Below are 25,862 nucleotides of genomic sequence, written 5' to 3' on the forward strand. Positions count from 1 at the left end.
TGGTGCTCTGGGGATACACTCCCTAAGCAGCATTCTCTCTCTCCTTGTCAGAAGTACAGGAGTTTGTTGACAATGGCCTAAATATATTGAGCTGTCCTCTGCTACACATTTGATTAAAATGTTTTGACCATCAATAGCTGGAGGCAAAGTTTATTCACAGATTTAACACGATGGAAAGAATCATTCTGATCATCTAAGTGTAAATATTCATCATGGATTGCCTTATATTCAGAAGAGCTAATATCCCATTCTGGAACAAAAGCCATTTTTCCCCCCTCATAGAAAGAGTTTCAGCTACAAAATTCACAGTGAGCAATTTCATTAAAATATTGAATTGACAGAAATGTTCTGAAGAAAATCTACCCAATATTAAGAGAACTAGAGGAAAAAGCCCACAAGTGTCTCACTTTAAAATTTTCTTGCTTCATATTTTTCCTGTCCGTCCGACAAATCCTTCATCCTGGGAAGATATCTTATACATCAAATGCATAACACTACTTTAAGACACAACACTGCAAAACCAGCAGTTGGAGTGCTTTATCACAGATCTCACTGTACCCAAGACATACTGACAAACAGTGCCAAATACCAAATGCCAGTTATGAACAGGATTTTGGCTGGAATGCTGGGAGATGAGATAGTTCCTCACTGGGAGTTATGAAGTGGGGGAAAAGTCTGATAACTGCAGCTTTAAGCAGCAGGGGTGTTGACAGAAAAGGAGCAAAATAATAGCCAAGGGTAAATCACAACTTTTTTTTTAATTAACAGCTTCCTTTGTCAATGTTCAATTTTACTTGTTACCCAAAAGTACACATTTCTTGAATAAGCTCTCCTTTTCCAATCCAGAAATCTCCCCATCACATCTGTTAATTTATCTACAAGAGAAACCTACTCCTATGATTCTGTACAACAAACTAATTTGTACTGGGTGTGCAAATTATTACTTTCCCAATTTCAGCAATGCCTAGAAGCATTTCAGCAATGGTACTTACCAGAACCTCAGTGATTTTGGCCTCTCAGGGTGTGTTTAATAGCAGTCTCTAGAGCAAGGAGCAGACTTAATTTTCAGCAAAACCATGTCAAATTGCAACTCTCCTTTGAAATCTTTTGTGTATTGTCACTAGAAAGTCAATCAGTGAATAAAAATTCTAACTTATTTATTGAAATCAACACCCAGATCAACAGGAAGTCAATATTATAAGGCCAACAACAATTATTGGGTAAAGTAGACATTGTCAGGCAAGAGCTAAATAGACACATCAAGCCAACCCAAAATACACATATACATGACTGGATAGTCTATGAACTAAACAGTACACTCTTACTGGCTTTAAGGGGATTGTTTTGATCCTAAATGTTTGGAGAAGAAGTGGGGGAAGAAAGGATAAAAGCAAAGTTCCATTTCTTGGCATTTCCCCACATTTGCTTCAATAGAAGGCAAGGGTAATTAATTTGCTCCACAGAAAGAGGAAGCGCTCTAATGACAGGAAAATGTATTTTCATGCAAGTTCTGCATAAAGCAATTTTTTATGCTTTACTTTCCCTCATTTTTGAAGGGAGAGGAATATTTAGAAGCAGCTTCCTCATATTCACCTTCCTCTCTCAACATTTTAAAGTATCAACACTCCTTGATAAAGCTCAACTTTAGAAAAATGTCAGAAAGCCTCCAACCCCCAGGAAGGCATGTAATGCAGCTATTTCCCTTTGTCAGTGGTCTCTAATGCACCTAGAGATGCAAACCACTGCTAAGACTAGTCCTAATGATTGTATAGGTTTTCCCTGAATACACTATACAAAAAATTTTCAATCACTATAGACCAGTCAAAATGCAAAAAATGCAGTGTTATACAAAGCCAGGAACAAGGAGAATAAAAGTCCAATGTTCATTACTTTATTTTCAAAGGTAAAACAATGACAATGAGAAACTGTCAGGCAGGGCACAATTGTCCTTCTAGCATTTAAAAAATAAACAACAAAGACATTTTTCAAAGACTAGAGCCGCATGCTATTAGAGTCTCAGTTATCTCCTACTGCAAGGTGGAAACCCAAAGATTACTGGAGTTTCTTTAACATAATCCCATCAAATCATATCCATTTACAGGCAGAGATACAACAGCAGCAGCGAGGAACTATTTTTTTTCCTGACAGTGTTAGAAGACACCTTGCTGCAGTGAGTGCTGTCCTGAATGCAAATTGCCTCAGCTCCCCACGAGGCAATCTGCAATGTCTGAGACTGCCAACAGACAGCACAGTGCCAGCAGATGTACATTTAGGAAGTCGGTGGTCAGAAGAAAACATTCCAGAAAGGGTGAAAATTTGCGTTTCAGTGTGCAAAGGCAGGGAAGCAGTGCAAAATTTGAATGCCACAGAAGCTAATCTAGTTTATGTGCAGCAAGGCCAGAGGTGACTGTGCTGATGACAGGAGTAAGCTATTTCTTGCCATGAAAGTGAGTTACTGTGTCCCTGTATTCTGAGTGATGGCTTCAGACCTTAATGAAGTTGACTACGTGGAGATAGAACCTCCTAGGGCAGCTTGATCCTCTGCAGAATCCAAGTGGTGCCACACTCACACCTTGCAGAGCTCTTGGCTTGTGAAAGTGCTGAACAAGCAAGCTGTGGCCTACACGTGTTTCTTGGCAGGAAGCTAATTTTGAGTTAACATGCATACACACACATTTGAAGTAAAGATTCACTCAAGTTCGCACAAACTCTGAATTCTAATTCAGCAGGAAAAAAAAAAAGACGCCTAATCCACAGCAGGTACTCCCTCCAAAAACAGATTGTTAATCACATTACTCCACATAATGCCCTTCTCTAAACCATCTCCAGGTACCAGGTTTGACATTTCCCATCCCTTTTAAAGCATCTCTGAAAACTCAAGTACTCTTTTGTCTAAACTTTTAAATTAATGTCAACTTGTAATGAGAGAGAAATTTTGCTTTGTCCTGTAGGTAGTTAAACACACCCAGCTTTTTCAAACTCACATGTTAATAAAATATAAATGCCACTTTGCACATGACAATGAAGGTGAAGGGCTGTAATGTGTGGAAGAGCAGAAAGATTTTTCTGTTACGTATCAGACACTTTGATTGCAATGCACAACAAAAGGCTGAAGCTGTAACAGAAATCTTAAGTAGCTCATCTCAGCATCAGCAATGTTTGTAAGCAACACTAAGAATGGAAACACTCCTTGATGTTCTGTCTCCGGCACAGAAAAGCTGCAACATTCCCTCCTTCATCAATCCAGTGTCAAAGGCTGTGAGGCAACTATTGAGTGTACAGGAGTTACAATAGTCTTTATTAAGTCTTTGCACTAATTAACACACAATTTACTAGTTTGAGAAGAGTTCTGATACGCTTGCCATATGCATCATCCAGAATTGTTTCAAATGCATTTACAGCTCATGAAACAGATCTACTTTCTCGAGTTCCTTTCCAGATAAGGAACTGAGACAATTATTGCCTGAGTCCTGTCTCCCAGGCAGTAATGTCAGTAACTCTCATACTGCACAACACTTGGCAGAGACAAGGATTGGAGATGGGCTACACTAACCCCTTTCCTGTAAGATTTTCAAGCAGGTCAAAAGGCATATTGCTGCATTAGAAAATCCCTTTCAGATCCAGTTAGTGTTTTATAAGCCAGAAATGTGTAAACACCTGGTTTTTTGGTTTTTGAGTTTTTTTAATAGAAGAAAGAACACATCCAGCTTCATATTGCAACTGCGAAATAAATTTATTTCAGGACCAAGGCAGTCTGGTCAGCTTTTGTCAGCCACAGAAGCAAGTGCAGTCACATTCTGGCCACAGAGAGGGAAACTACAAATCTGTCCTGGTATTATTGGATGCTGAAGAACTTGCTCCAGTGGCCTCTGCAACAGGAAGAGCAGACAGGAAGCCAAAGTCCCACTATAACAACAGAAGTCATATTCAGAAGGTTTCTTCATCTCATTTTCTGGGAGAAATTGATTATGAATGGGAAAAAAAAGAGATGCTTTATGCACTTACATGGAGAAATCATGACCAAATCTCCCTTTTATTTCCCACATATTTGGGATTCATTTCCTTATCGTAATTTGTGAGGTTTCCATACTTAGAAGTCACCATACAAGAAACTACTGTGAGTTTGGTTATTGCAGTGCAGGGACATTTGATTAGCAGGATGTTGTTCCTGTCATAGCCCTCACAACCTTCCTGCAATCCAAAAGCCAGCAAGAGTGGTCACACTGAAAAGCTACACCTTGCACAAATGTTTAGTAAATAAATCACCTGGTGGACTTGGTGTGTGCACAGATGAAAAGAGCAACAATAAATAGATTGCAGATGAGTATAAATACACTGCCCAGGAGTCTATGGTTAAAGTAAGCAACTGCAGAAGACTAAAGAAACTAAATTACAAACTAACAGAAAACACAGGGTCCTGGTTTTAAGTACGCCTCTATTAGAGATTAACAATCCAAGTCTACATACTGCAGACACAATTACCAATTCCTCTTTCCCAATATAAACAAACACATAAAGCCTTGGGAAAAAAAATCCCACCACAAATAATAAAATTGTGGTTTCATGCACAAATCCAAAGTCACTACACATTAAAGCTAAAATAAAGGATTCTGTGAACAGCATTGTGATTGTCTGTTCTTTTCTGTGCATATTCATTGTTAAATTAAGCAGCCCTCTTCACCAGGAAGTCATGGAAAGACTGTCCCCAAGCAAAATATCCCATCCTGGTATTTGACATGTCATAATTCCCGACATTATAACAAGCATATGTCAGAGATTTCAAGCTTTATTTCACCCACTTTGCCCTCACACACCCATAAAACCAAGATGCCATGACACTGCAAGCACGAGAGCACCGTGTCACGCTTACTGTCACATCACAGAGTTCCGACCTAGAAATGTGGGCATGTATGTGTGTTAACTTGTTGATAGAGGACAACTTTCCAAAGTTCAGACTTTACAACAGTGTACTTCTTCAGGGTGGCCAAGGTAACAGAGGTAACCAGCCTGAGCTGACTGTCCCTTTCAACATTATGCATGAATGTTGTCGCGGCTACCTTCTGAAGTGTAACATGTCAAACAAGTCTAGCACAGGTTGTTGCTGAAGGGGGAAAAGTGAGAGGCAGTAGGGAGGGGCAGATGCAAGACATGGTCTGTCAGAGGGGGAACATTCCTTTCCTGCCATCCTAAGAACTGTTAGTACAAAAGTCTTATATATAAAAATATAAATAAACATATAATACTCTAATGCACAACAATGTAACAAACATAGATATGAAAACAAAGTACACCTTAAGTACATTTCCCGCTGAAGGTGTGTATGAGCCGAGCTGCCCGCGGCTGCAAAGGCCCGGGGGACGTTCTCCTCCTAAGCCCCCGAGTCCAGCCCCTGCGAGCAGCAGCCCCGCAGCCACCCCAGCCGCAAGCCGCACACGGCAGAAGCTGATACGCGAACGTCCCCCGGCTTTGGCGAGGGACCAGCACTTTCTATCAGTACCCGGCAGGCGGAGGAAGCCCCTGGGCGCCAGCCCGCACCCAGCCCGCGGCCAGAGCGATGCTCCCCGCTCCCGCCGGCAGCGATGCGCTGTTACCTGCGGGGGCTCCCGCGGGGCCGGTGGGCGCTGCTCCGCCGGCATCGGGAGCGGCGCCGGATTTCCTGCGGATCGCCACCCTCCTGAAGTGCGTGCCCTCGGCTCCGCTCATCCTCGGGGCGGCGGAGAAACGGAGGAAGGCAGATTGAGGGAGAGGCCGGGGGGTCCGCAGCGCCCCCCGCACTGCCCCGAGGGCAGCGCCTCCCTCGCCGCCCGCCTGCATCGCTTGGCCCCTCACCTGCCGCCGCTGCCCGCCCCGCCTTCCCTCGCCGGCACCTGGCCGGGCACCGCCTCCCGCAGCCCTGCCCTCGCTACCTGCCCAGCGGCCGCCGGCCCGGGGCGAGGCTCCCCGCCTGCATGGCGAGCGCAGCCCTCCGCGCCCGTCCTGTCGATGCTCGACGACTTCCCCGAGCCGGGCGCCCGCAGCGCAAGTTCCCCCCGCGGGCACCGCAACTGCTCTGCTTCCTCCCGGAGCCTCGCCGGGAGACCCCGGCCCCGTTCCCGTGGGCGGCTGCGGGAGAGCCGCCGTGGGCCGGCCGCGCTCTCCCTCCGATCACCTCCGCAATGCCTGCCCTCCGAGGAGAGGCCCAACTCCTGTCAGACGTGGCAGGAACATCGAGCTGGCCGTAACGCAATCCCTCGTGTCCGACGAGAACATTCTGAAAGGCATCTCTGAGTCCCAGCACTTAAACGTGAGTTTTGATGCCAGGGATGGAGCTGCAATACTTCCATCAATAATAATTCCACCAAGGCCAAAGCTCTTCGCCCTTTGCCAAAGAGTCTAAATTTTCATCAATGAGAAAGGCAATCAGCAGGCTATGCTGCTTGGAGATTACCATCACTTCTACAGCATCAGTGTCTGAAAGCACCTGTTTATCTGGTTAACCAAAACACCAGAACATCTCCACCTGTGCCATTGTGAGGGCAGTCTGTTAAGAGCTTTGAAGTCTGTCAGGAAGTTTGATGTGGTGCATTTTGAGGCAAACAAGTTGAGAAGCAGTGCTCCCATTACACAGGGATTTCCTGGGCTTTGGAAACCCAAGGTTTAAGGAGTTTCTTAAAGGTGGCCTCCTGTTATGGAACATGCTGCCTCATTTGCCATCAGCTGTAGTTGAAAGGTTTCTTCACAAAAGAGGAGTGCAGTCAGCTACATTCCAGGGATGGTATCCCTTTGGCAGTGGTCCAGCACAGCCTTTAATTGCCACGAAACACGTGAATTGCTGGGGCTTGGAAGAATATTCTGGGGAAGTACCCCTCTGTACTTACCCTGCTCTTACATCTCCTTTTGGCCACTGTCAGAGATGGGAAGTGGGCAAGACCTTTCATTTGACACATACAGCCACTTGTAGGCTTTACACATACCATAAAAAGATTTTATGGACTGTTCAGGCAAGCTGCTGACTTCACAACTTCCTTGACTCCCAAGGGACAAGGATACTTTTTGTCAGCGCCCACAGAGCCATGCATACAACACAGACACATCTGCAGGGGGGAATTACATGATGGGGCATCAGCTTCCTCCAAAGTCCTGTGCTACAGGGCGAGACTCCTGCTGAGTCTTTTCCAGCAGGCTTTCTCGGCATGCAGTTCAGTAACACACTGCCTGCTGATGTCAGGGGACCACTGTGTGAAGCACCAACAGAGTCTGACCCCTGGGAGGCACAGCAGGAGAGAGGACATGGTGGTTCTTCCCATACCACTCATGTTGCAGTCAGAAGGACCACGAGGCGGAAGCCAAATGAGTGGGTCTTCTGCTTTCAGGGTCAGAGAGCAGGTCAGCGGTGAGCAGGGGGGAAGAACTGGTGCAGCTGGGACATCTGCCACCATGTGCCAATGATCTCACTCTTTCGGTCTCTATAATCATTCTCTGCCAGAAGAGGGTTGATATCTTACAGCCACCCCCTTCAGTTCCCAATAAAAATGAAGCAGCCAGATCACCTCCTGGGTCCTTTTTGTCTTCTTGCAATTGCACACACACTAGGTTTTACTTTTGTAAATGTACAAAAAAGCAGTGACTCAGAGATAAAAGACTGATTTATGTCCTGACTTCAGCCACCTGACTAGGGCTGGGCACATGGAGATGCATATATCACTTACTACTGAACTTTGTACTTACCTCTTTAAACACAGAGCTTTGTTCCTGGAAGAAAAGCAGCTAAGGAAGCAAGGGCAAACACACCCTACAAATGTTACCCAAATGATAGGAACTGGAAATGGCTCTCTGAGATATCAGTGAGTGGTAGGTTATTACAGTGTCACTGGAAAATAAAGGTCACCTAAGAAAAGAGAATCATGCCAACTCTGTGGAATCGGAAAACTGGTCAGAAAAGCTCCTTTCCTTGAGAAAATCCTCCTGAAGCACGCTGACATATTTAAAGCAGTGAGGTGACAGCCTGTGATAGAAGGAATTCAGGCAGACAGTAAGTTCACGGTAATTGCGGAGCATTTGTACACTGCAGTGTGGTGCAGGGTTCCCAGAGTAGCTTACTGTCTCTCCTCTTTCCAATTAGTTACACACAGACCTGGAGCAGCTGGTTCAAGCTGGCTCCGAGCTGCTGTACACCAGCAACTGCTCTGTTCCGCCTGCTTGGACAGGGGAAAAAACTTCCGCCCCTTCTGGCACGACCTTCCTCCTTTTCTATAAACTCTCAATCCCTCTTGTTCTCCATCTCCGGGCACAGACACAGAGTCCTTTGGCAACGTCAGCAAGAGGAAAAACATTTCAAGTATAAAAGGTCAATCAGAGATAGGTATTATCTTGGAAAACATCACCCTAAATGATTAAAAGATTAGTGTAATAACTGGAGAAGGGATCTGAGAACAGAAAAATAAGCTTACATGTAGACAGTACTGCCAGTACTGCTTAAAATATATCAAGGTCAGAAAATGGCACTGCTTGGCTAAGAGCCTTGCAGCACACCTCCCACCTCAGGCAAAGTGCAGGAGGAGTTACACACCCCTCTGCTGCCTGGTCACCAGTGAGCCACAGCCAACCCAGCATGGGCAATAGCTGGGCCATCTGGCTCCAAGGCTTTCTGTGGGAGAGGTGAGAAATGCAGTGGTGGAGACTTGATTTAACTGTACCTTATTTGCATGTGGCAGGAAAAACAGGAAACCTGCGGAAGCACACAGAGGTGGAGAAAGAAAGCAAGGACAGCTGGCAAGCTATAGCCTCAAGAAAAAGTTGAAAGAGTATTTCAGGTGTATGGAAGTCTTGGAAGCAGTCATCTCGTGCTGCTAAAGACCCAAAGCATTCAGGGAAACAGGACTTTACAGGCAATCTTTGCTTAGTTTGTGAGAAAATAAATGCTTCACTTTCCATTGTTCCTCCAGTGAACCTCTTTGGATTAACCTTTTACTAATGGAATCAACCTTCAGAAAACTCGGTTTTGACTAACTCCTTGAGTGAGACTGTTTCTGTTGTTGCCATTGGTCAAGATTCTTTATTTCTGCTGGAATTTAGCATTATTTTCTCCATAGTTGCACTATAAATCTGTTCCAGGATTCAGTTCAAGGCCTCTAGCTGTGATTTCTCTGAGTACTGTCTTGTGCTGTACCCCACAGCAAATCTGTACAGTAACATACTTGTAGAGCATTAGTCCACAGGACCCTGAGAAAGAAGATGCATGAACTCAGCACCTAAGAGAAGAACATTTATAAAACTTTCTAAACATTAAAAACATCAACTTCTTTAGAGTAGTGTCTTTAGCACTGATTTGGATAGTACCTTCTCAGAGGTCTGAGAGAAAATTGCCTTTCTGTTAGGTATGAAACTCCAAATAAAAATTGAAATAAAATGTAGGCTATAATACAGAAAATCCATATTAAATACATAGGTAACCAAGCCAAGTCCTGCCTAAGTTATTGCATAACACATCAATCATTTTGAATCTTCTGTGAACTGCATTTAAGCCAAAACCAGTTCTGCCAGCAGGGAAGTATAATGAAGAACAAGAACCGGTAGAGCAAAAGATTGAGTAGGATACTAATAAGAGAAGAATTTCACTCATCTCAGACCCTCATGCACATTCCAGATGAAAAGTCTCTTCCAGCAGCAGCAGCAGTTACAATGCACAAAGCCACTGCAGTGTGTGAAACTGATACACAGACTAAGCAAGCAAATTCGAGGCAGATACTCAACCTCCCTTAAATCCTGATGCAGGCAAACACAGGACCCAGCACTCAAAGGCAATGTGACTTTCAGCCTGAGGCTGCAGGCTCTGCTTCTTAGCCTGGGGAGTGGCTTACAAAGAGAAGACACAGGTCTGGTGCTTGTTCCCTGCCCAGCACCCCGTGTGAGTGTCAGAACAGGCTGGGGAGCCTGAATGTGTGGCATTATGCTGGTTTCCACCAAAAAATGCACTTGGGCTGTTTTGTTACTTGCTGCCATATCTTAGGAATGGCTTTACTTCCCCATGAGAAGGAGCTGCAAGGTCAACAGTGGGAATTGGAATTAAACATCAGAAGTAACCCATGACAAGCAATCTAAGAGGGGTCAGACAAATCCTAAGTATTAACTGCTGGAACAAAACTGGATGGGTAGATAGCCCTCAGACGAAAATCCATGGCAGGTTTCTTTCATCCAAACAATGCTTCTAATATAATATAATACAAATCTCTGCTCTGCCTTGCTTGACTGTGTAAGAGGGAACAATGTTGTGTTTAATCTGTTTCTCCCTGTTGTCAGTTTTGGCCCCATTGAAGATAATGATGGGGACTAACCAGCAGCAGGTTTTGTCCACTTCCAGCCACTGTAATAAAGAATCCTATTTATATCCCCCTAGAGCCAGGGTTTCTTCCTCTATCACACAGATGGCTGCTAACACGTAGCTTTGCAAGAACAGCAATATGATAATTAAAGGAAGAAACATCCCTCCTACATATTGCCTTGTTAATTTTGTCTCACCCCTCTTTTTGCAGCACAGAAGCATTTTATCTATTGCAAGCAAATTTTTGGAATTTATGGAAAACACTTTGAGATAAAGGTATCAAACATATCCCTTAGTTTTATTGAAGGATTGCTGCTTAGAGGGAGTAATTGCTCCTTCTAATCAGTTTTGTTAAGTAAGTCTTGCAGAACAGCACTCATTTAACAGAGACTGATTGCTTTCAGAAGTTAGAATATTCTTCATTATCATCACCACAGATTAATGAAATGTGTCTCGCTATCCAATTGGTGTCAGACATTTAGATACCATTAGCAACAGTGCTTTAGCTTTGATTTGCATTAACGACAGGTGAAAACAAACTTCCATAAGGTGATGTAAGCAGAAAGGAGAGAGAAAGCAAGCTGTGGTGGAGAAAATGCTCTACTCTCCTATTTCTTCTTTCATTCTGCAGTGACAACCTTAAAAAAAAAAAAAAATTAAAAAGGAATGGTCATTTGAGACATTTTAGTGGGCATTATGCCCATTATGCCTTGATTCCCATGGCACGAGTGACAACTCTTTTAGGCATACCCCACACCCAAAATCTAGCTTTTTACTAGATCAGGTTAAATTCACCATTGAAAACTGTGAATTAACAAATTAGGGAAAGCTAATTATATGGCCCAGCAGTTCCCTGTGAAGGAAAATACATGCCAGCAAGATCCTGGGAGTGTTTTCCCCAAAGGTGGCTGTGGAGCTGGTGGTGGGCTGTGCTAATCTGTGGATGGCGGCAGCAGCAGCAGCCAGCTCCTATCCACCATCTCTTCTCCTGGGAAGCCCTGCAACTTCTCCCTTTTCCCAGAAGGGCCCATGCCTAGTTAGGTGATGGCACACTTGGTAGTGACTCCTGGAAAAAAGATGACATGTTGTGTGGAAGGAGCTGGTGGCTGCTATGAGTTGTTCCTCTGGCATGTTCCCTCTGAGGGGTTCACAAGCTCTGGGATGAGCTGCAGCTGGGAGCAGGTGCTCTGTCCTCCTGCAAATGGGTGACCATGAAATTAAGTGCTCTTTGCTGCTCCTTTGCTTTTATTCCCAAACTCTGCTGTCTTTCACTGAGGATATGATGTATGGGATTGTAGAATCACAGAATAATAGAATGGTTTGGGTTGGAAGGGACCATAAAGATCGTCCAGTTCCAACACCCCTGCCATGGGAAGGGACACCTTCCACTAAATCACGTTGCTCAGAGCCCCATCCAACCTGGCCTTGAACATTTCCAGGGATGGGGCGTCCACAATTTCCATGGGCAACCTGTTCCAGAGCCTCACCACCCCCACAGCAAAGAATTTCCTCCTAATAGCTAATCTAAACCCACTCTCTTTCAGTTTATAGCCATTCCCCCTTGCCCTATCCCTGCATGCCCTTGTAAAAAGTCCCTCCCCAAATCTCTTGTAGGCCTCCTTTAGGCAATGGAAGGGGCTTTAAGGTCTCCCCGGAACCTTCTCTCCTCCAGGCTGAACAACCCCAACTTCCTCTGCCTGTCTCCATAGGAGAGGTGCTTTGTTTGAAGAGTCATGCACTGCTAAGGTGCTGTATACATTAAACATTAACCACTGTCCCTCTGTGAAGGCCTACCTAAACAGTAAAGCAAAATGTTTTGGTTCTCTGCTTAGCAAATCAACACAGGAAGAGCAAATGGCTGATAAAGCATGATATGAAAATAAAGGCCTAATTATAACTTCCAGCTCTGGAAGAAAATATTCCAGTCTCAATATTGCAATACTGCCTTAACTTTTTTTTTCCCTTGTTGTAAAAATCCACCTGTCAGGTACTTCATATTCCTTCTAACAAGGCATATGGTACATGCACTGGAGTTTCAACATGCTTCTTAATAATTTATGGTGACTTAAAACAGAGAGACTTCAAAGCTGTTGCTGCATTTGCAGACTCCTCTTAAGTTTTTCTCCCTTGTTTTCCTCCATTCTGTTCTGCATTCCACAGACTCCCTTGGATGTTTCTGGGATGAAATGTTATTATTATGACTGTGAAAAGGATATAAATGCTACTTGTATTCCACTTAAATTTGCTGTTTTATTGTGAATCTAAAAAAACAACATTCTATTCATACTTGTAGTTTTTAAAACTTATTTTTACCCCTAGAGATCTAACATTGTCTAATTTTGGAACTTAGTACTTCAAACAATCTTTATAGTGCTTTATGCACTGCAAATGGCTGTACCTTTCCATACTGAAATGTGCCATGTGTTTATATTCCAGCAGAGATAAACTAAGCATAACTGCACAGATGAGGGGTCTGAAACTTCAGAACCTCCAGAATCTTAATTTGTCCTTTGTCACAGATTTATATTCATGGTTTTGAACACCCTTTTAACAGATTGTAGTCACTTAGAAGGAAATTCAAGTTCTTTACCAGAATAAGAACATCTATATTTTACTGAGCTAACATTGTTGGGGAAAGAAAAGTTTTCCCATGTTTAGGCATTATTTTTGTCTTGGGTCTGGTGAGTCAAATTGCCATTTTGGTTTACAAGCCTGGCAGACAGTCAGAAGGAGGGCACAGGTCTACAGAAATTAAAACCAGAAAGAGGATGTTCAACTCCAGCTATTTATAGTGAGGCTCTATTAATACCAAGCACTGTGGAAATAGGGAACAGGCTCTGAACCAACTCCAGCACTTGAGCAATGCAGGTTCTGGAGCAGTGTATGTACCACATGGAGTAAATAACTCACCTGCCTGGCCACATCTAAAACCACTTTGGTATTTCAGTGTGTGCAGGGTGAGGTGTGTGGAGAGGTGAAGGATTACACATAATCACTTTATTGAGTGTTGATGTTTTCCCATCACAACACTCAATTTGCCTATCTGTAGGTGAGCGATAACAGCACCCAATTTGCAAAGATGTTTTGGGAAAGAATTAATATGCATAGAGTGCTCTGAAGATAAAAAGAGTTAGTCTGCTTTTGTCTAAGATAACAAAAACCTTTGAAAGCCATGGTGGCTTCCCAGAGGCATTTTCTTTTTAAGTAGTGTAGGACTTCGAGATTGTTGGTATTTGTATTAAGTGCATTTTACATAAGTTCTAATTTTATGGTTTGCAAGGCTGAAGTTAAATCACAAACTGGTCACCAAATATTGGGCCCACATTCTCTACATTCACAATTTGCTCTTCAAGGAAGCTCTGCACTCATGTCACTGTCCATATCATATTTCCAATCTGAGTAAACAGCTTCAGTTTTTTAATAACTTAACCAATATGACAGCACTGAATAGCAAAAATCAATTTCCTTGAGAGACATAATCAATGCTTAAAAAGATGAAAGCCCTCCCCAGATAGGGAATCCTATGAATTAATTTAAATGGATACAACTGCCTCATGATTTATTTCCAAAGTTTCCTGATAACTCACTTAAGGGATATGAAAGTCCTTCTTTCCCCCCCTCATATGGAGCTTTCTCACAAATAACATTTTCTCAATCATAAATTGTTATTACAATAAATTAAACTTTTTTTTCCTCTAAAACCAGCCAAGAAATCATATTCCTGAAGTTGGATACTTCCACTATGATACAAGAGAATTTATAAATAATAATGAAGGAAATATGTGTTTTCTAATATACCACTCTAGTCAAGAAGGAATCATTCTTGCAAAGGTCAATATTTTTTACTGGGTTATTAAGCTTCTGCTGAGTTGTCTATATAGCACTGAGCACTTACTTTTGTGCAAAGTTTAGATATTCTTCTTCCATTCAGGCAATCACTCAAACCTTCTACTGAGAAGAAAGCAGTTGTGCCTGTGCCTTTACCATAAACAAATAGATGAGAACTGGCTTTACTCCAAATAATTTTTCCCAGGATGCACATAATTATGACTATTTTAGCTCCATCTTCCCCCTCTATCTCATTCTATATATAAAATCTTCTATGTTTGTCATTCACAGGATGCTAGAAGACATGGCTGTCAGGGCCTCTTCATAATTAGTATCTCTGTTCTTATTATTGGTCAAATGAAACCTAAGTTTCAACATGTTCAAAATTATGCAGTAATTTTTTCCTGCATACCTCACTTGCCAGTGCCCTGACAGTGTTTTGTAGTGTTAGGAGAGTCAAACCATGGCTCCTGCTGCCTTTAGGTACAACTGGGAGCCCTCTGCATTTCTTTATGCACCACCACAGGATTTACTAAGGGAAGTATCCAGAAATGAAGATTTGCTGTGACAGTCGCTGTAAACTTTAGCTTCAGGATCTTTTCCATTAAAATCTGGTGTATATATAGCAGAAAACCAACCGTTCAATGGTTAGAAGTTACCTGCTGCTCCAGAATATGGAGTAATGGTTCTTCCCAAGGCAGAAATTACATAGATACTTTCTTTAACAAAAGCTGTATTTTTGAGGGGGGGTTTTGTTTGAATGGTTAGGGTTGTTTTTACCCCAGACTATTTCCGTGACTTTACTCATACCATTTCCTCTCAGAGTGCTGCACAGGACCAGTTGAAGGGATGACACAGAGGAAGGGGAAGGAGCAATACCGGTTAGAAGCTTCTCACATCAACTTTGAAATGAGAACATTCTCACGAGGGGTAGTCCTCTGTGAAACTGCTTTCAAACTAGCTGAAGATGAGAAGTCTGCTTTCCCCTTCTTTTTCAACTCACAGAAACTCTCAATTCAAAATTAAAGGAGAAGATCTTTCAGTGTAAAAACTTCTAGCAATCACACTTCCGCTAAATGATTATGGAAAACTGTTGCCCCAAGGCATTTCTGCAATGAGCAGAGATAACCTGGGAGAACAACCCCTGCTAGGTGAGAAAAAGGAAGAAAAGAGACAAGTGGGAAGAACCTAGACAAATAACAGCTCTTGGACTCCATTTCTGTCACCATGCACAATTCATGTTACTAGCCAAAGCACCCCCCCAGCCAGCCAAAAACCAACCCAGCTGTCCAACAGTTCCCATTGAGTCAAATATCACAGCAGGCTTGGAGATGCAATCCTTCCTCCAGAATCTTCCTGGGCCATTTCTAAAAGCTGGACATTTTCTACCCCTCAGGGACCCTGTGAACAACAAGGAGCTGCAGCAGCCACCTTCCTGCCAGGGCTGAGCTCCTGGATCCTTGTGGGGGGATTTTCACCTCTTTGCTTTCAGAGCACGGTTCTTCCACAAGGGAAGAGGATGTTTCTTACTGTAAAAAAGCAGGTATGGTCCAGCATTCCTAAACCAATTTTATACTGACTTCAGCTCTTCTTTTGCTTCCACATCCCCTGAGGATGGAGATTTGCATCTTACAGAGAATTCTTGTCCTGAAAGTTTATGCAGGTATAGCAGCATTTCAGAGATCACTCAAATCTGCTGGAAACACTGTATGGGGAATCAGTATTTTAGTATCTGCCTCAAACTCAGAAAACAGGGGAAGCACCTTGGCTTTAATTCTGATTCCCTTTTCCTTTAATGTTGATTTCCCTGCTTGATACCTTTTAAACTTACAATCATTGATCTCGAAGAATTAAATAATTGTGAAAGTCTAAGCCAAGTCAAAGCACTGCAAACTGCTGTGAATAGAAGTAGACCAGACAGAATGGTGTTAAATGAACAAAAATGGCCAGTTTATTCACTGGAACAGTTATGCATTACACTGTAATTTTAATTGGAACATAAAGATGTAAGAATCGTATATCGGCTTCGTTTAATTATTTTCTTCAGCACTAGAGTGTTTTTCCCAACCATTTGACTGCATGATCATATTACACATGTACAAGCACAGACTTTATGAATCCCTCACAAGGTATTAATCTAGGATTGTCTACAAGGACAAGGAAAAGTTAACATGGGAATTACTTCGATTTTAAAAATAAATGATGCATTTTTGGAAACAAGAATTATTTAACTTTTTTGCTTTTAGCATAAAGTAGCAACAAGAAGAGTTTCCAATACTCAGTCTTTAGCAAATGAACATATATACTTTTATATTCTTCACCACCTAGAAACACTTCATCATTTAACCCCAAGAAGGCAGGACAACATAATGTCAATTCAACATAGGAGTAGCTGAGTTATTACAGCAGTAAACATACAGTATACAAATTTGTGTTTGTCACAAACTCCACCAATGCTAAAACTCTTTTGAAAGGAACACAGCAATCTGTATGGTTCATTAAATACAGAACATCATGCAAATGGAAACATTCAATAGATTACAAAAGTCACAAAACATCGGTTTTCTTTTTTTTTTTAATTGTTTACAAAGGATCAAGTTAATTAACCCTTTAACAGTCAAACCACAGGGCTGAAAATCAATAGGGCAATAAGTAATAAAATTGACTTAATTTAACCACTGGCATAGCACACATAGCCGTATCTGTGAACAGGAGAAATAATAATAAAATAAGCTAGATTACTCCTATTTCTTGTTCATAGCTGTTAAAATACCAACTAGCTAGCAAGCCAGTCTACTTGAAACTTTTATCAAATGCTTCTGTTTATTGATTTTCCAAAATATTTTTGAAATCAAGTAACCAGATATTCAATAAAAACTCAGATTAGTAACACTGAGAAAAAACATACACTCTTATCCACTCTTGTACAGCAGATCATGATAAACAAAACAAATAGAAAGCTTTGTAGAAAGACACTTTTGAAATACAAGGCTCTATCACCCAGAGTCTGTCCGCATATTAACTCCAGTAATGAAATACTGGATTTTTCCTCTGTCAGTTTGTCATTTGGTTAGCATTACATTTTACAAAAGGGATTTTCAAGAACTCCACAGGAAACAGATTAAAAACCAATAAGGATTTAAGCTGTGCACCTCCAAATGAAAGATACAGACTCTCTGTGATAGTTCTCTTGCCCTTCTAGCAAGAGGAATATGCATATCACACAAGAAATAAGAATTTTCTAGCTTAGTTACAGATATGGAGAAGCTACACAATGTTAACAATGTCATGCACACATTTTCCATTGCATATTTTGATGCATTTGTGACTGAAGGCGAAAGGCAATTGCTTTTTATTTCTTTTCCTCAGGATGCTTAATTACACTAAAAAAAACCCTTAATGGTTAAAAAACATCTGAAGAGTATATATCCCTTTCGGACTCACTGCATACACAGCAAATGAAAACTGAAGAATAAGTGATGACTGGAATTTTTAAAGAGGTAACTATAGCAATTATCATACTTCAAAGGTAAAACATCAGTCCCTGCCATTCTCAAACGAAGATTTCCAAGGAAGAAAAGAAAGAAATTTACTGTAACCTCAGTGGATATGCATCTTCTGCCAAAGAAAGGAACAGACCTCAGAAAGGCTGATGTAATCTACACCTTATGATGATGATCAATCCAGCTTTAAGTGGAGTTGGCAGCACAGCTATTGACTTTGGCATCGCAGGATGAACGACAAGGTTGGTACCAAAATTAGGGCCCAGACTCCGGGTGTCGTTCCCAGTGGGATAAGGACTGGGTCAGATTTTACTAACAGCTTACTTAAGTATGTCCAGCATAAGTATGGTGAGCAGCCTTCATAGGTGAGGTCATATTTCATAACTGAGGTTATATTTCATAACATAATCTCCTTTATGTACACACATTAATATGGCAAATGACTTAAACAACTTCATAATCTCTTTAAAATAAAAAACAAACTGAAAATCAACTTGGCATCAAAACTTGCAGCGTTAGAGTTTCATTCTATGAACTCTGCAGTATAGCTATGATTACATGAATTTACTGTGAAAAATGTGGATAGAGAAAGCACAGAGATGCCAACCTGTCAATCAGATCAATCAGAAAGAATATCACTGTTGCCTCCATTTAGAAAATTCTATACAATTAGCATGAAAAATGGTTATATGTCCTCTTTCTGTAAAACCTCCATATATGTTCTGACTGATAGAAAATATATTTTTCCATACTATTACATTTTACAATTTATTTTTCATGTTTTTCTCCCTTTGATTTTTTTACCTATTCTTTTTTTTCCTCACACATTTCCTATAAACTGCATTTCCAGAAGCAGGTCATTCACTGAACAAGGAATAATTTTTCACTACATCAGAAAATAAAAGCCAAACCAAAATGCCCCTATTTTGACCTAAATGACCCTATTTTGAGTAGGCTACTTCAAATCCAAAGAAATTTCAAGGCCATCAAACAGAAAAAAAAGCTGTGTTTCAGACACAAAAGTCAGAGCAGAATTTGAATTTCTTCCTTAATGAGCAGAACACATAGTAGTGTTTCTAAGTATACTCAACCATTACAAATATATGTATAATTTTTTATTAATCCTTAAAAATCAGAGTAGATATCAACACAACATAAGCTATGTTTAAATGGGAAAAATGTAATCTTTTGCAACCCTTAAAAAAATCCCAGGCTTTTGCTTCTGGTTTTGTCTGCATGTAAATATTTCCTACAAAATCTCTCACAAAATTTTATGTTATCAATCAGTATATAACAAAGAAGAGGTTTTCATCTTAAGTTCAAGGTATGTATTTTATTTTATTTTATAGTGGTTAACTGACAAAAATTGTCCCAGGGACCTACATAGTTTTGTAACTTACAATGCAATAACTACAACCGTTTGCACATTGAAGTTGGTTTGTTTCTAGTTCTCTTACATTTCCAACACTTACATTTTATTACATATAAAAAAATGTAAATTGAAAACTTAGAAATTAAAAATTTAAAACTTAAGAGAATAAAATAATGTATTTCTATAAAACAGGGCCACAATTTCTATACCACTGAATGTTCTTTTGAACTCTTGATCCACGTGGGCATGCATATGTTTCTAAACTGTCTTGATACCATTTTTTCCCCCCCCAATAAATTTGTATCTATACAGAAAGGAAACGTATTTCACTGAATGACTGTTTAACTAAATTTTAGGAAAATGCCTTTGATTTGGATATGAAAATAGGAAAAACTATTCCAAGTGCAGTCAGTGGCAACTGTGTTCAAAGTGCTATGCAAATTCCTTCTCTTATTAACAATATACAGTAGCTGTCTTTGTTGGATGCAGATATCCATACACCAATTGGACAAGATCAGGAATCTGGAGATGCTTTTTGAAAGCTGAGTTTGCCTCAGAGAAAATACTGTGGGTTTGTTTTTTTTTTAAATCAAAATAGCAGCTAAACTCAGTGTCAGACATCATGACAGAGCTGAACAGGGTTTCACTTGACCTTTCTGTGACAAGACAACAGGCAGGTTAAATATGATACTGAATAGTGATGTAAAGGTATATGAGAAGAATCACGTGAACCCCATGGAAACCAAAGTCAAAACACTGCTGAGTGTTATCTGTTTGATCTGATCAGGACTGGGTATCAGTTTGTTCCTATTTTCTCTATCTCTGTGTTTTGTTACAATAGCTCAGCTGCTTTGCCAAGGTTACACGACAGACGCTGTTGATGACATAAAATATTTCTATTTACAGCACCTTTGTTCTTGGTACTATGGTAGTAATGTTTTGTTAGGCACACTGAGTGGTCACCGATTCTTTCCTCTGCTGATGTTTTGTGAATTGTAACATTTGGTAAGCACTGTTACTAACAAAACTGACTTCATTTTCTCAGATTCAGGCAGAATTTGAAAATATTGTTCCAGCCACACCTGCAGCAACTTTTTTTTCCCCAGCTGCCCCATACCTTAGGCTGTACTGTGTTTCCCACTCGTAGGTCATAGATGTGCTGCAGAGACGGAATAAAGACGTGGAAATATCTAAGCCTCTCTTCTGTAAATAAATTAAGGCCACCTAACAAAACAAGGAGCCTGCTAGTTACCAACAAGTAGGCAGGTAGGCAGCATTGCAGACTTGTTTCTCTAGCTGATGACCAGGTGGGAAACCATAGGTGCTGAACCACAACCCTCTACTTAGCCACTTGCCTTGTTGCCAGGTACTGTGCAAAATAAATTGCTCTATCCTTGACTCTGTTCTGAAACTCACTGCTTTTAAGAAAAAACAGGCTTACTCAGCTTTTACAGGAAAGAATCTTTAACTAGGAACACTGTGCACTGTTGCAATAGAGTCTGCGTAGTGTTGATCACCTGAGTATTTGTCATAAACTGACATGAGCTAAGGTTCTGTGTCTGTTGATTTTTGGCAAGGAAAAAATGCACTACAGTAAAGTCCTGCTGACTTTGATCCACACCATCAACCCTACCTGCATGAGTCCTTTCACCACAGAATACTTCACACGAAATGCACACGACTTCCCCATTCATACTAGCCTTTCCTGGTAAGGCCTCGAGCTAGGATCCTGAATATGGGAGCGGGAGGAAAGAATGTTTTTAATTAGCACACAGCATTTTACTTATTTTAGATTTTCTTTCTCAGATACCAAATAGAAAGTAATCCCAAAAAACAGCACCAATTCATGATGCGAAAAGTAAAATTACAATGCAAGCAAACAACTGAAAACAAATCAGTACATTATCCTTTCATCTCCTTCTTAGGCTTAATAATTATCTTTCAGTGAAGAGCTAGAACAAAACCAGAAGCTAGTGTAATAGGAATTGAAAAAACAAGTGCATAAACAATATCAGTGCAGCAGCAAAATATACAGTCATTGTTAACATTCCAATTCAACCCATTTCCAACATTTTTATGCAATAAAAATTGGCCATGTGCTGGCCAATGCAACAAGCCTCTTTTTAATATTAACACAGTCATTCTTCTCTGAAGCTATTTCTGCTTGGATTTAAAAAATAAAATTAGTTAAATACAACTCTCACAAAAAAAAAAAAAGGACCATATTTTATAAACACAAAATTCTGGTGCAAATAAAGTAAGAAATAAATATCACACCTTTGAAGACAAAAGGAAATTTGAACTGATTCCTATGGCTGAACTTAGAGGATGTGAGGGTAGGATTTTTGTAACATATTTTTTTAACATTGGCTTAAGTCTCTCATCATTTCAGAGGTAAAGCCAAGCAGCTGGGAGGAACATTTTTGTCGAGATGCTAAATTTCACTACACTTCAGTTGTGATAGCACAGTTTGAGTACAACCAGAGGAACCATAAAAAGTCTTCTTGATAGGTTGGGCTCTGTGCTTTGTGTTCTTCTTCTCAACCTTCCCTCAGTTGCCAGAGCAGAGGATATGAATCCAGACTTGCCAATGCAGCAACAAGGCAGGATTGTCTACCCGCTTGCTGGGAACAATCCCAACCTTTGTTGCATGAACTCCACTCTGTTTGCATTTTCTCTTACGTTGCATATGAAGATTAGGGGTAAGGAGGAGGCTTAGAGAGACAGTTGAGAGGGGCACACTGAGAGCTGGAATGTGGCTGCTCTTCTGGAAGAGCATTAGGACTGAAAATTAAAAAGAGAAAAAGTGCTTAAAATACAAGGCAAACTTTTTACAAGCATGTAAATAGTACAGGGCTGGAAACAAACTTTTAAAGGGGATGAAGCCTCATCTCTAAATCCATATCCTCAGACACACAGTATACACAAAGAAAACTCTCAGTGCACAGCAAGTCAGGGACACTTGGATGCATTTGTGACGTGGCCCAGATATCCCACTTCACAGCTCCTGTACAAAACTGCTGTTTGCATGCTGGGATGACAAAGGCTGTGTGGAGAAAAAATGCATCTGTGAAATGGGGGAGCGAATTTGAAGGACAAGATGCAGGTGCCATCTTTACGTGAGTATTAAAGATTTTCTATATGCAGCTGATTCACTGTTTGAAATGAAGGACAATGCCAGGCTGGAAATCAGGTTTCATAGCTTTGTGAAAATATGATGTCTTACTGATCTTGACCTATTTACTAGTCCTTTTGTACAAATACAGTGTAGTTTTCTTCATCAGGCCCCTTAACCACTACCTATTTTATAATTTACACTCCCTAAGTGTGGGGATTTCTAATGTTTTGTTTTCTTTTGGGGTTTGTGCTGTTTGAATTCTCTTCATTCCCTCATATACTTCTGTCATTTGACCGTTTTTCATGTACAATATGTCTGATAACAGCATTCACCTGTTAAGACTCTAAAGTGCATTTATAGCATTCACTGGCATATAGCACAGAGAGGTCTGAACCAGCTTCCAGCGGCTAGAGTAGAAGCAAAGAAAAGGGGTAACTAACACAAACACACCCCACTTCTTGGTGCAGAGCCGTAGAAAAACAAGATACCAAAACAAAATGCAAGAAAATGTTGTTTATAAAGAGAGGGAAAAAAAAAAAGGAAAAAAATACCACAAATCCCAGTTCTTTAATGAGTCTGGGAAGAGGTTTTTTTCCTAATGCTTCAAATGTTCTACAGCGTTGAAGTTATTCCAAGCTCAACAGAGTGATATATGATAAAGCACCACCATTTATGTCTCTGTCTTCAAGAGAATTTGCCTTTTCTGTTTTCCTTCTTTAGAAACCGTGCTTTTACATATTATCTCTGCAGCACAGACTATTGGAGTACTGGCTGAAGGAATGCAATTAGCCTGTTGCTGGAAATGAATCAATTTGAAATGCCAGAGGTATTTGGAAAACTGCTACTGGAAATGCCAGTGGTACTGAAAATGTCTTTAGTCTCCACATATAGCATTTACTTAAGGAAACAAAGGGATGACGCTGTGTTTGACTGAAGAAAGGAGTGTGCACCACCACCATTAAGTAACTTGATGGCAATGTCTACATTTCCAAATCAGAGAAATCTGGGAGGTTTTGACCACAAATACACGAGTATTCAGCAGGAGCAGCTCTGGGCTTATTTGAAGATCATAGAATTGCATGTCTTAAGTTAGATTCTGTTTCCTATTAATGCTCCTGAAGATGAGTTTCTTGATTGAAAAATGGGTGGTGAAGGGGGCTATAGAAGCTCAGGACCTCACAAGTTTTGTTTTGTGCTCAGCTGTTTAATAGCTCAGTCTCAAAGTGTGTAGTGTTATGGACTATGACACCTCAGTTTATATATTGATTTAGTCTAAACCTAAGCACCTAGGCATAAATATTTAATCTAAAATATTTAATCTAAAATATTTTCTTGAAGCTTTAGTAGCTGGACTTGTTTAATCAAACACCCTGACAACACATCAAACCTTCCTTCTCTAAGTAATTCTTTCCATGGCCATATCTATCCTTTCCCTGTGCCATATTCTGCCACATGCAGATGCAGATACAGCATCCACAGAGAGATCTTATTGAGATCTTTGCCTGCTCCACACCAATGAACAGGAGGGACTGCAGATTGACCCAAAAGGTCTGTATTTACTCTCAAACTTATCCACTCATCAAGAGCCAGCTCCTGGCTTCAGCACCTCCTAAGTTTTCAAGACAGGCTTAGGAGAAGCCCTAGCCTTAATTCTTTCAGAGACAGAAAACTGAATTAGAATCTTAACATCACATTTGGGGAAGATAAACAAGGAGGTAATTACATGACCCTACAAAGACTGGCTTACTCTTCTCCCTTGCTGCCTTGTTTCTTTTTAAATGGGACTCCTATAATTGCCAGAGAGGAACAGAAACTCAACACACACATTCCTTGCTTGTTAGCAGAGATGTGTTTGTCTTTTGGGGCTTCCTTCCTAACTTTAAAAATAAGCAACAAAAGATGCTCATACTCGGAGGGAGAGAGCTGGTGAGGAGATGGCTGTAGTTACAATGAGTTACGTACAGCAGTGGCCTGCAAGAACCTCTTTGAGACACGTAAGATTCTCCTCTACACAAATAGAAACAATTATAATAACATTATGGCATGACCTTCAGTACAAAGACAGCCATGACAGTAAACACTAATACAAATTATCCCAGGCTATGCCCAGATTAGAATTATATTAATTTTCTCTTCCTGGTAATTCTGCATTGCTTCTTACTTTGAAATACAAGCACACTTCTGTGCACAGAAGAAAAAGAAAAATTTGTTTTATTGTTTCCTTTTCAACAAATAATAACTATTAGGGGCATTAGGAAGAGGAAAATAAAATTGCAAGGCTATCAGGCACCTTTATAGCAACATATATAACCACATCACCTGCAGCTCCAATAGATTTAAATTTTTTTCTAAAACTCTGCTGTTTTACCTTCCTCTCCTCAGAAACACAATTCATCCAGTTCATTAATGCAGATTACTGTAGCAATACATAAACTAAAAATACACCAGAATCAGCAGTGACACACGGCATTCAATGTGCTTTTTATGGCAGTAGAGGTGCTGGTGGCAGCAGGTCCTGGAGCTGAGCTATCAGACACACTGACAGTCACAGACAGCAGAGGATGGCAGGGGAGATTAATAACACAAAGCAAGAGAGAGACATGGAAGGACCTGAGTTTTTGACTATAAACAGAGAAAAAGGAAGAACATTGTCACAATCACCCCATGAGATATGTGTACTTTTTAACACATTTGGTTTTCACAGACATTTTTGTAAACATCTCTTTAAATGCCTGTATCATTTGGGGATGAATTCATTCAATTGATGAATAAAGCCTGTGCAATTTTTTGTGTTAGTATTATTGTCTGGCTTCATGCAGCTCTTTTATTTTTTTCCCTAGCACTCAAAATGCTAATCATGTATTTCTAAAATTTCCTGGAAAATAGCGTGCAAAGCCCTTCAGTGTTTGTAAGCACTCTGTTCTGTCTTAAAAATGTCATTTACATGCAACATTGTGTGGCATTGATTGTAACTGTAACAAATCAGCAAAGGAAAACATTAACAGACTGATGATATCTTCAGATTGCAAAAGTTTTGCATGCATTATGTTGCATATTTTACCTTATTTTAAATTTATTTCCTACTTTATATAAATAAAAGCATTATTTCATATTAAAAGGCAATATTAATTTATTTTGAGGCATTGAGGAGTTGTGGTTTGTTTTTTTATTAATAGATAATTTGGGTCTAGAGTTTTGGCCTCTGATAATGAAAGTAAGGTTTTCATTGTATTCAACAGAAACTTGAATACAATCCAAAGACAGACACACTCTTTTTAATATTGGATAATGGCAATATTTTAGTCTTGTCCAGGTATTAGACAGGTAGAGCTACAGGTGCTGGGAAGGGGGAACAGCACCCAGTAATTTTCCGGGCAGGCCTGGATTTGGTTGCTTGCCCCATATCCCTGGACCTAGAAACTGAGGTGATGAGTGGAAGGCAGAGCAAGATTTTCACGCATTGTTGCATCAGTTTACTTAAAAAGATCTCTTAAGGCAAGTTCTCCAACCAAGTTTCAGTTGAAACATGCAGATTCAAGCAAAAAGACCAATGTACAGCTAAAACAAATTGACTAGATCTGCCCTGGAGTCTCATTTGGCTTGAAACTGCGTAGCTTATCTAGTGAGATTTACCAAAGCCTATGCACTGGAACCACAATTACAAAAAGGCCAGAGTTATACAAGTCCCACTTAAAAACCATAGTATAGATAATGAATGAGGGAAATCTGTGAATCTACCTG

General features: G+C 40.6%; 2 protein-coding genes across 8 annotated transcripts in view; both read right to left on the reverse strand.

Annotated features, from left to right (window-relative positions):
* Positions 1-5,794, reverse strand: part of FGD4 (FYVE, RhoGEF and PH domain containing 4) — a 105,352-nt gene extending 99,558 nt beyond the window's left edge. The window contains exon 1 of the mRNA XM_032105979.1: positions 5,592-5,794. Within this exon, the coding sequence (XP_031961870.1) occupies positions 5,592-5,703 (112 nt within the window). The 5' untranslated portion in view covers positions 5,704-5,794. The remainder of the gene's footprint in view (positions 1-5,591) is intronic.
* Positions 5,795-16,051: 10,257 nt separating this feature from the next.
* BICD1 (BICD cargo adaptor 1) overlaps positions 16,052-25,862 on the reverse strand; it is a 169,714-nt gene continuing 159,903 nt past the window's right edge. For 4 of the 7 annotated variants that reach the window (XM_032105440.1, XM_032105437.1, XM_032105444.1 and 1 more), the window contains one exon: positions 21,686-21,787. In XM_032105440.1, coding sequence (XP_031961331.1) covers positions 21,700-21,787 — 88 coding nt within the window. In that variant the 3' untranslated portion in view covers positions 21,686-21,699. Of the gene's footprint in view, positions 21,788-25,862 lie in introns of all 7 variants that reach the window. The other 3 variants (XM_032105436.1, XM_032105442.1, XM_032105438.1) reach the window with 1 other exon arrangement.

This window comes from Corvus moneduloides, chromosome 4, assembly GCF_009650955.1.
Source record: "Corvus moneduloides isolate bCorMon1 chromosome 4, bCorMon1.pri, whole genome shotgun sequence".
In the NCBI taxonomy this organism is placed as follows: Eukaryota; Metazoa; Chordata; class Aves; order Passeriformes; family Corvidae; genus Corvus; species Corvus moneduloides.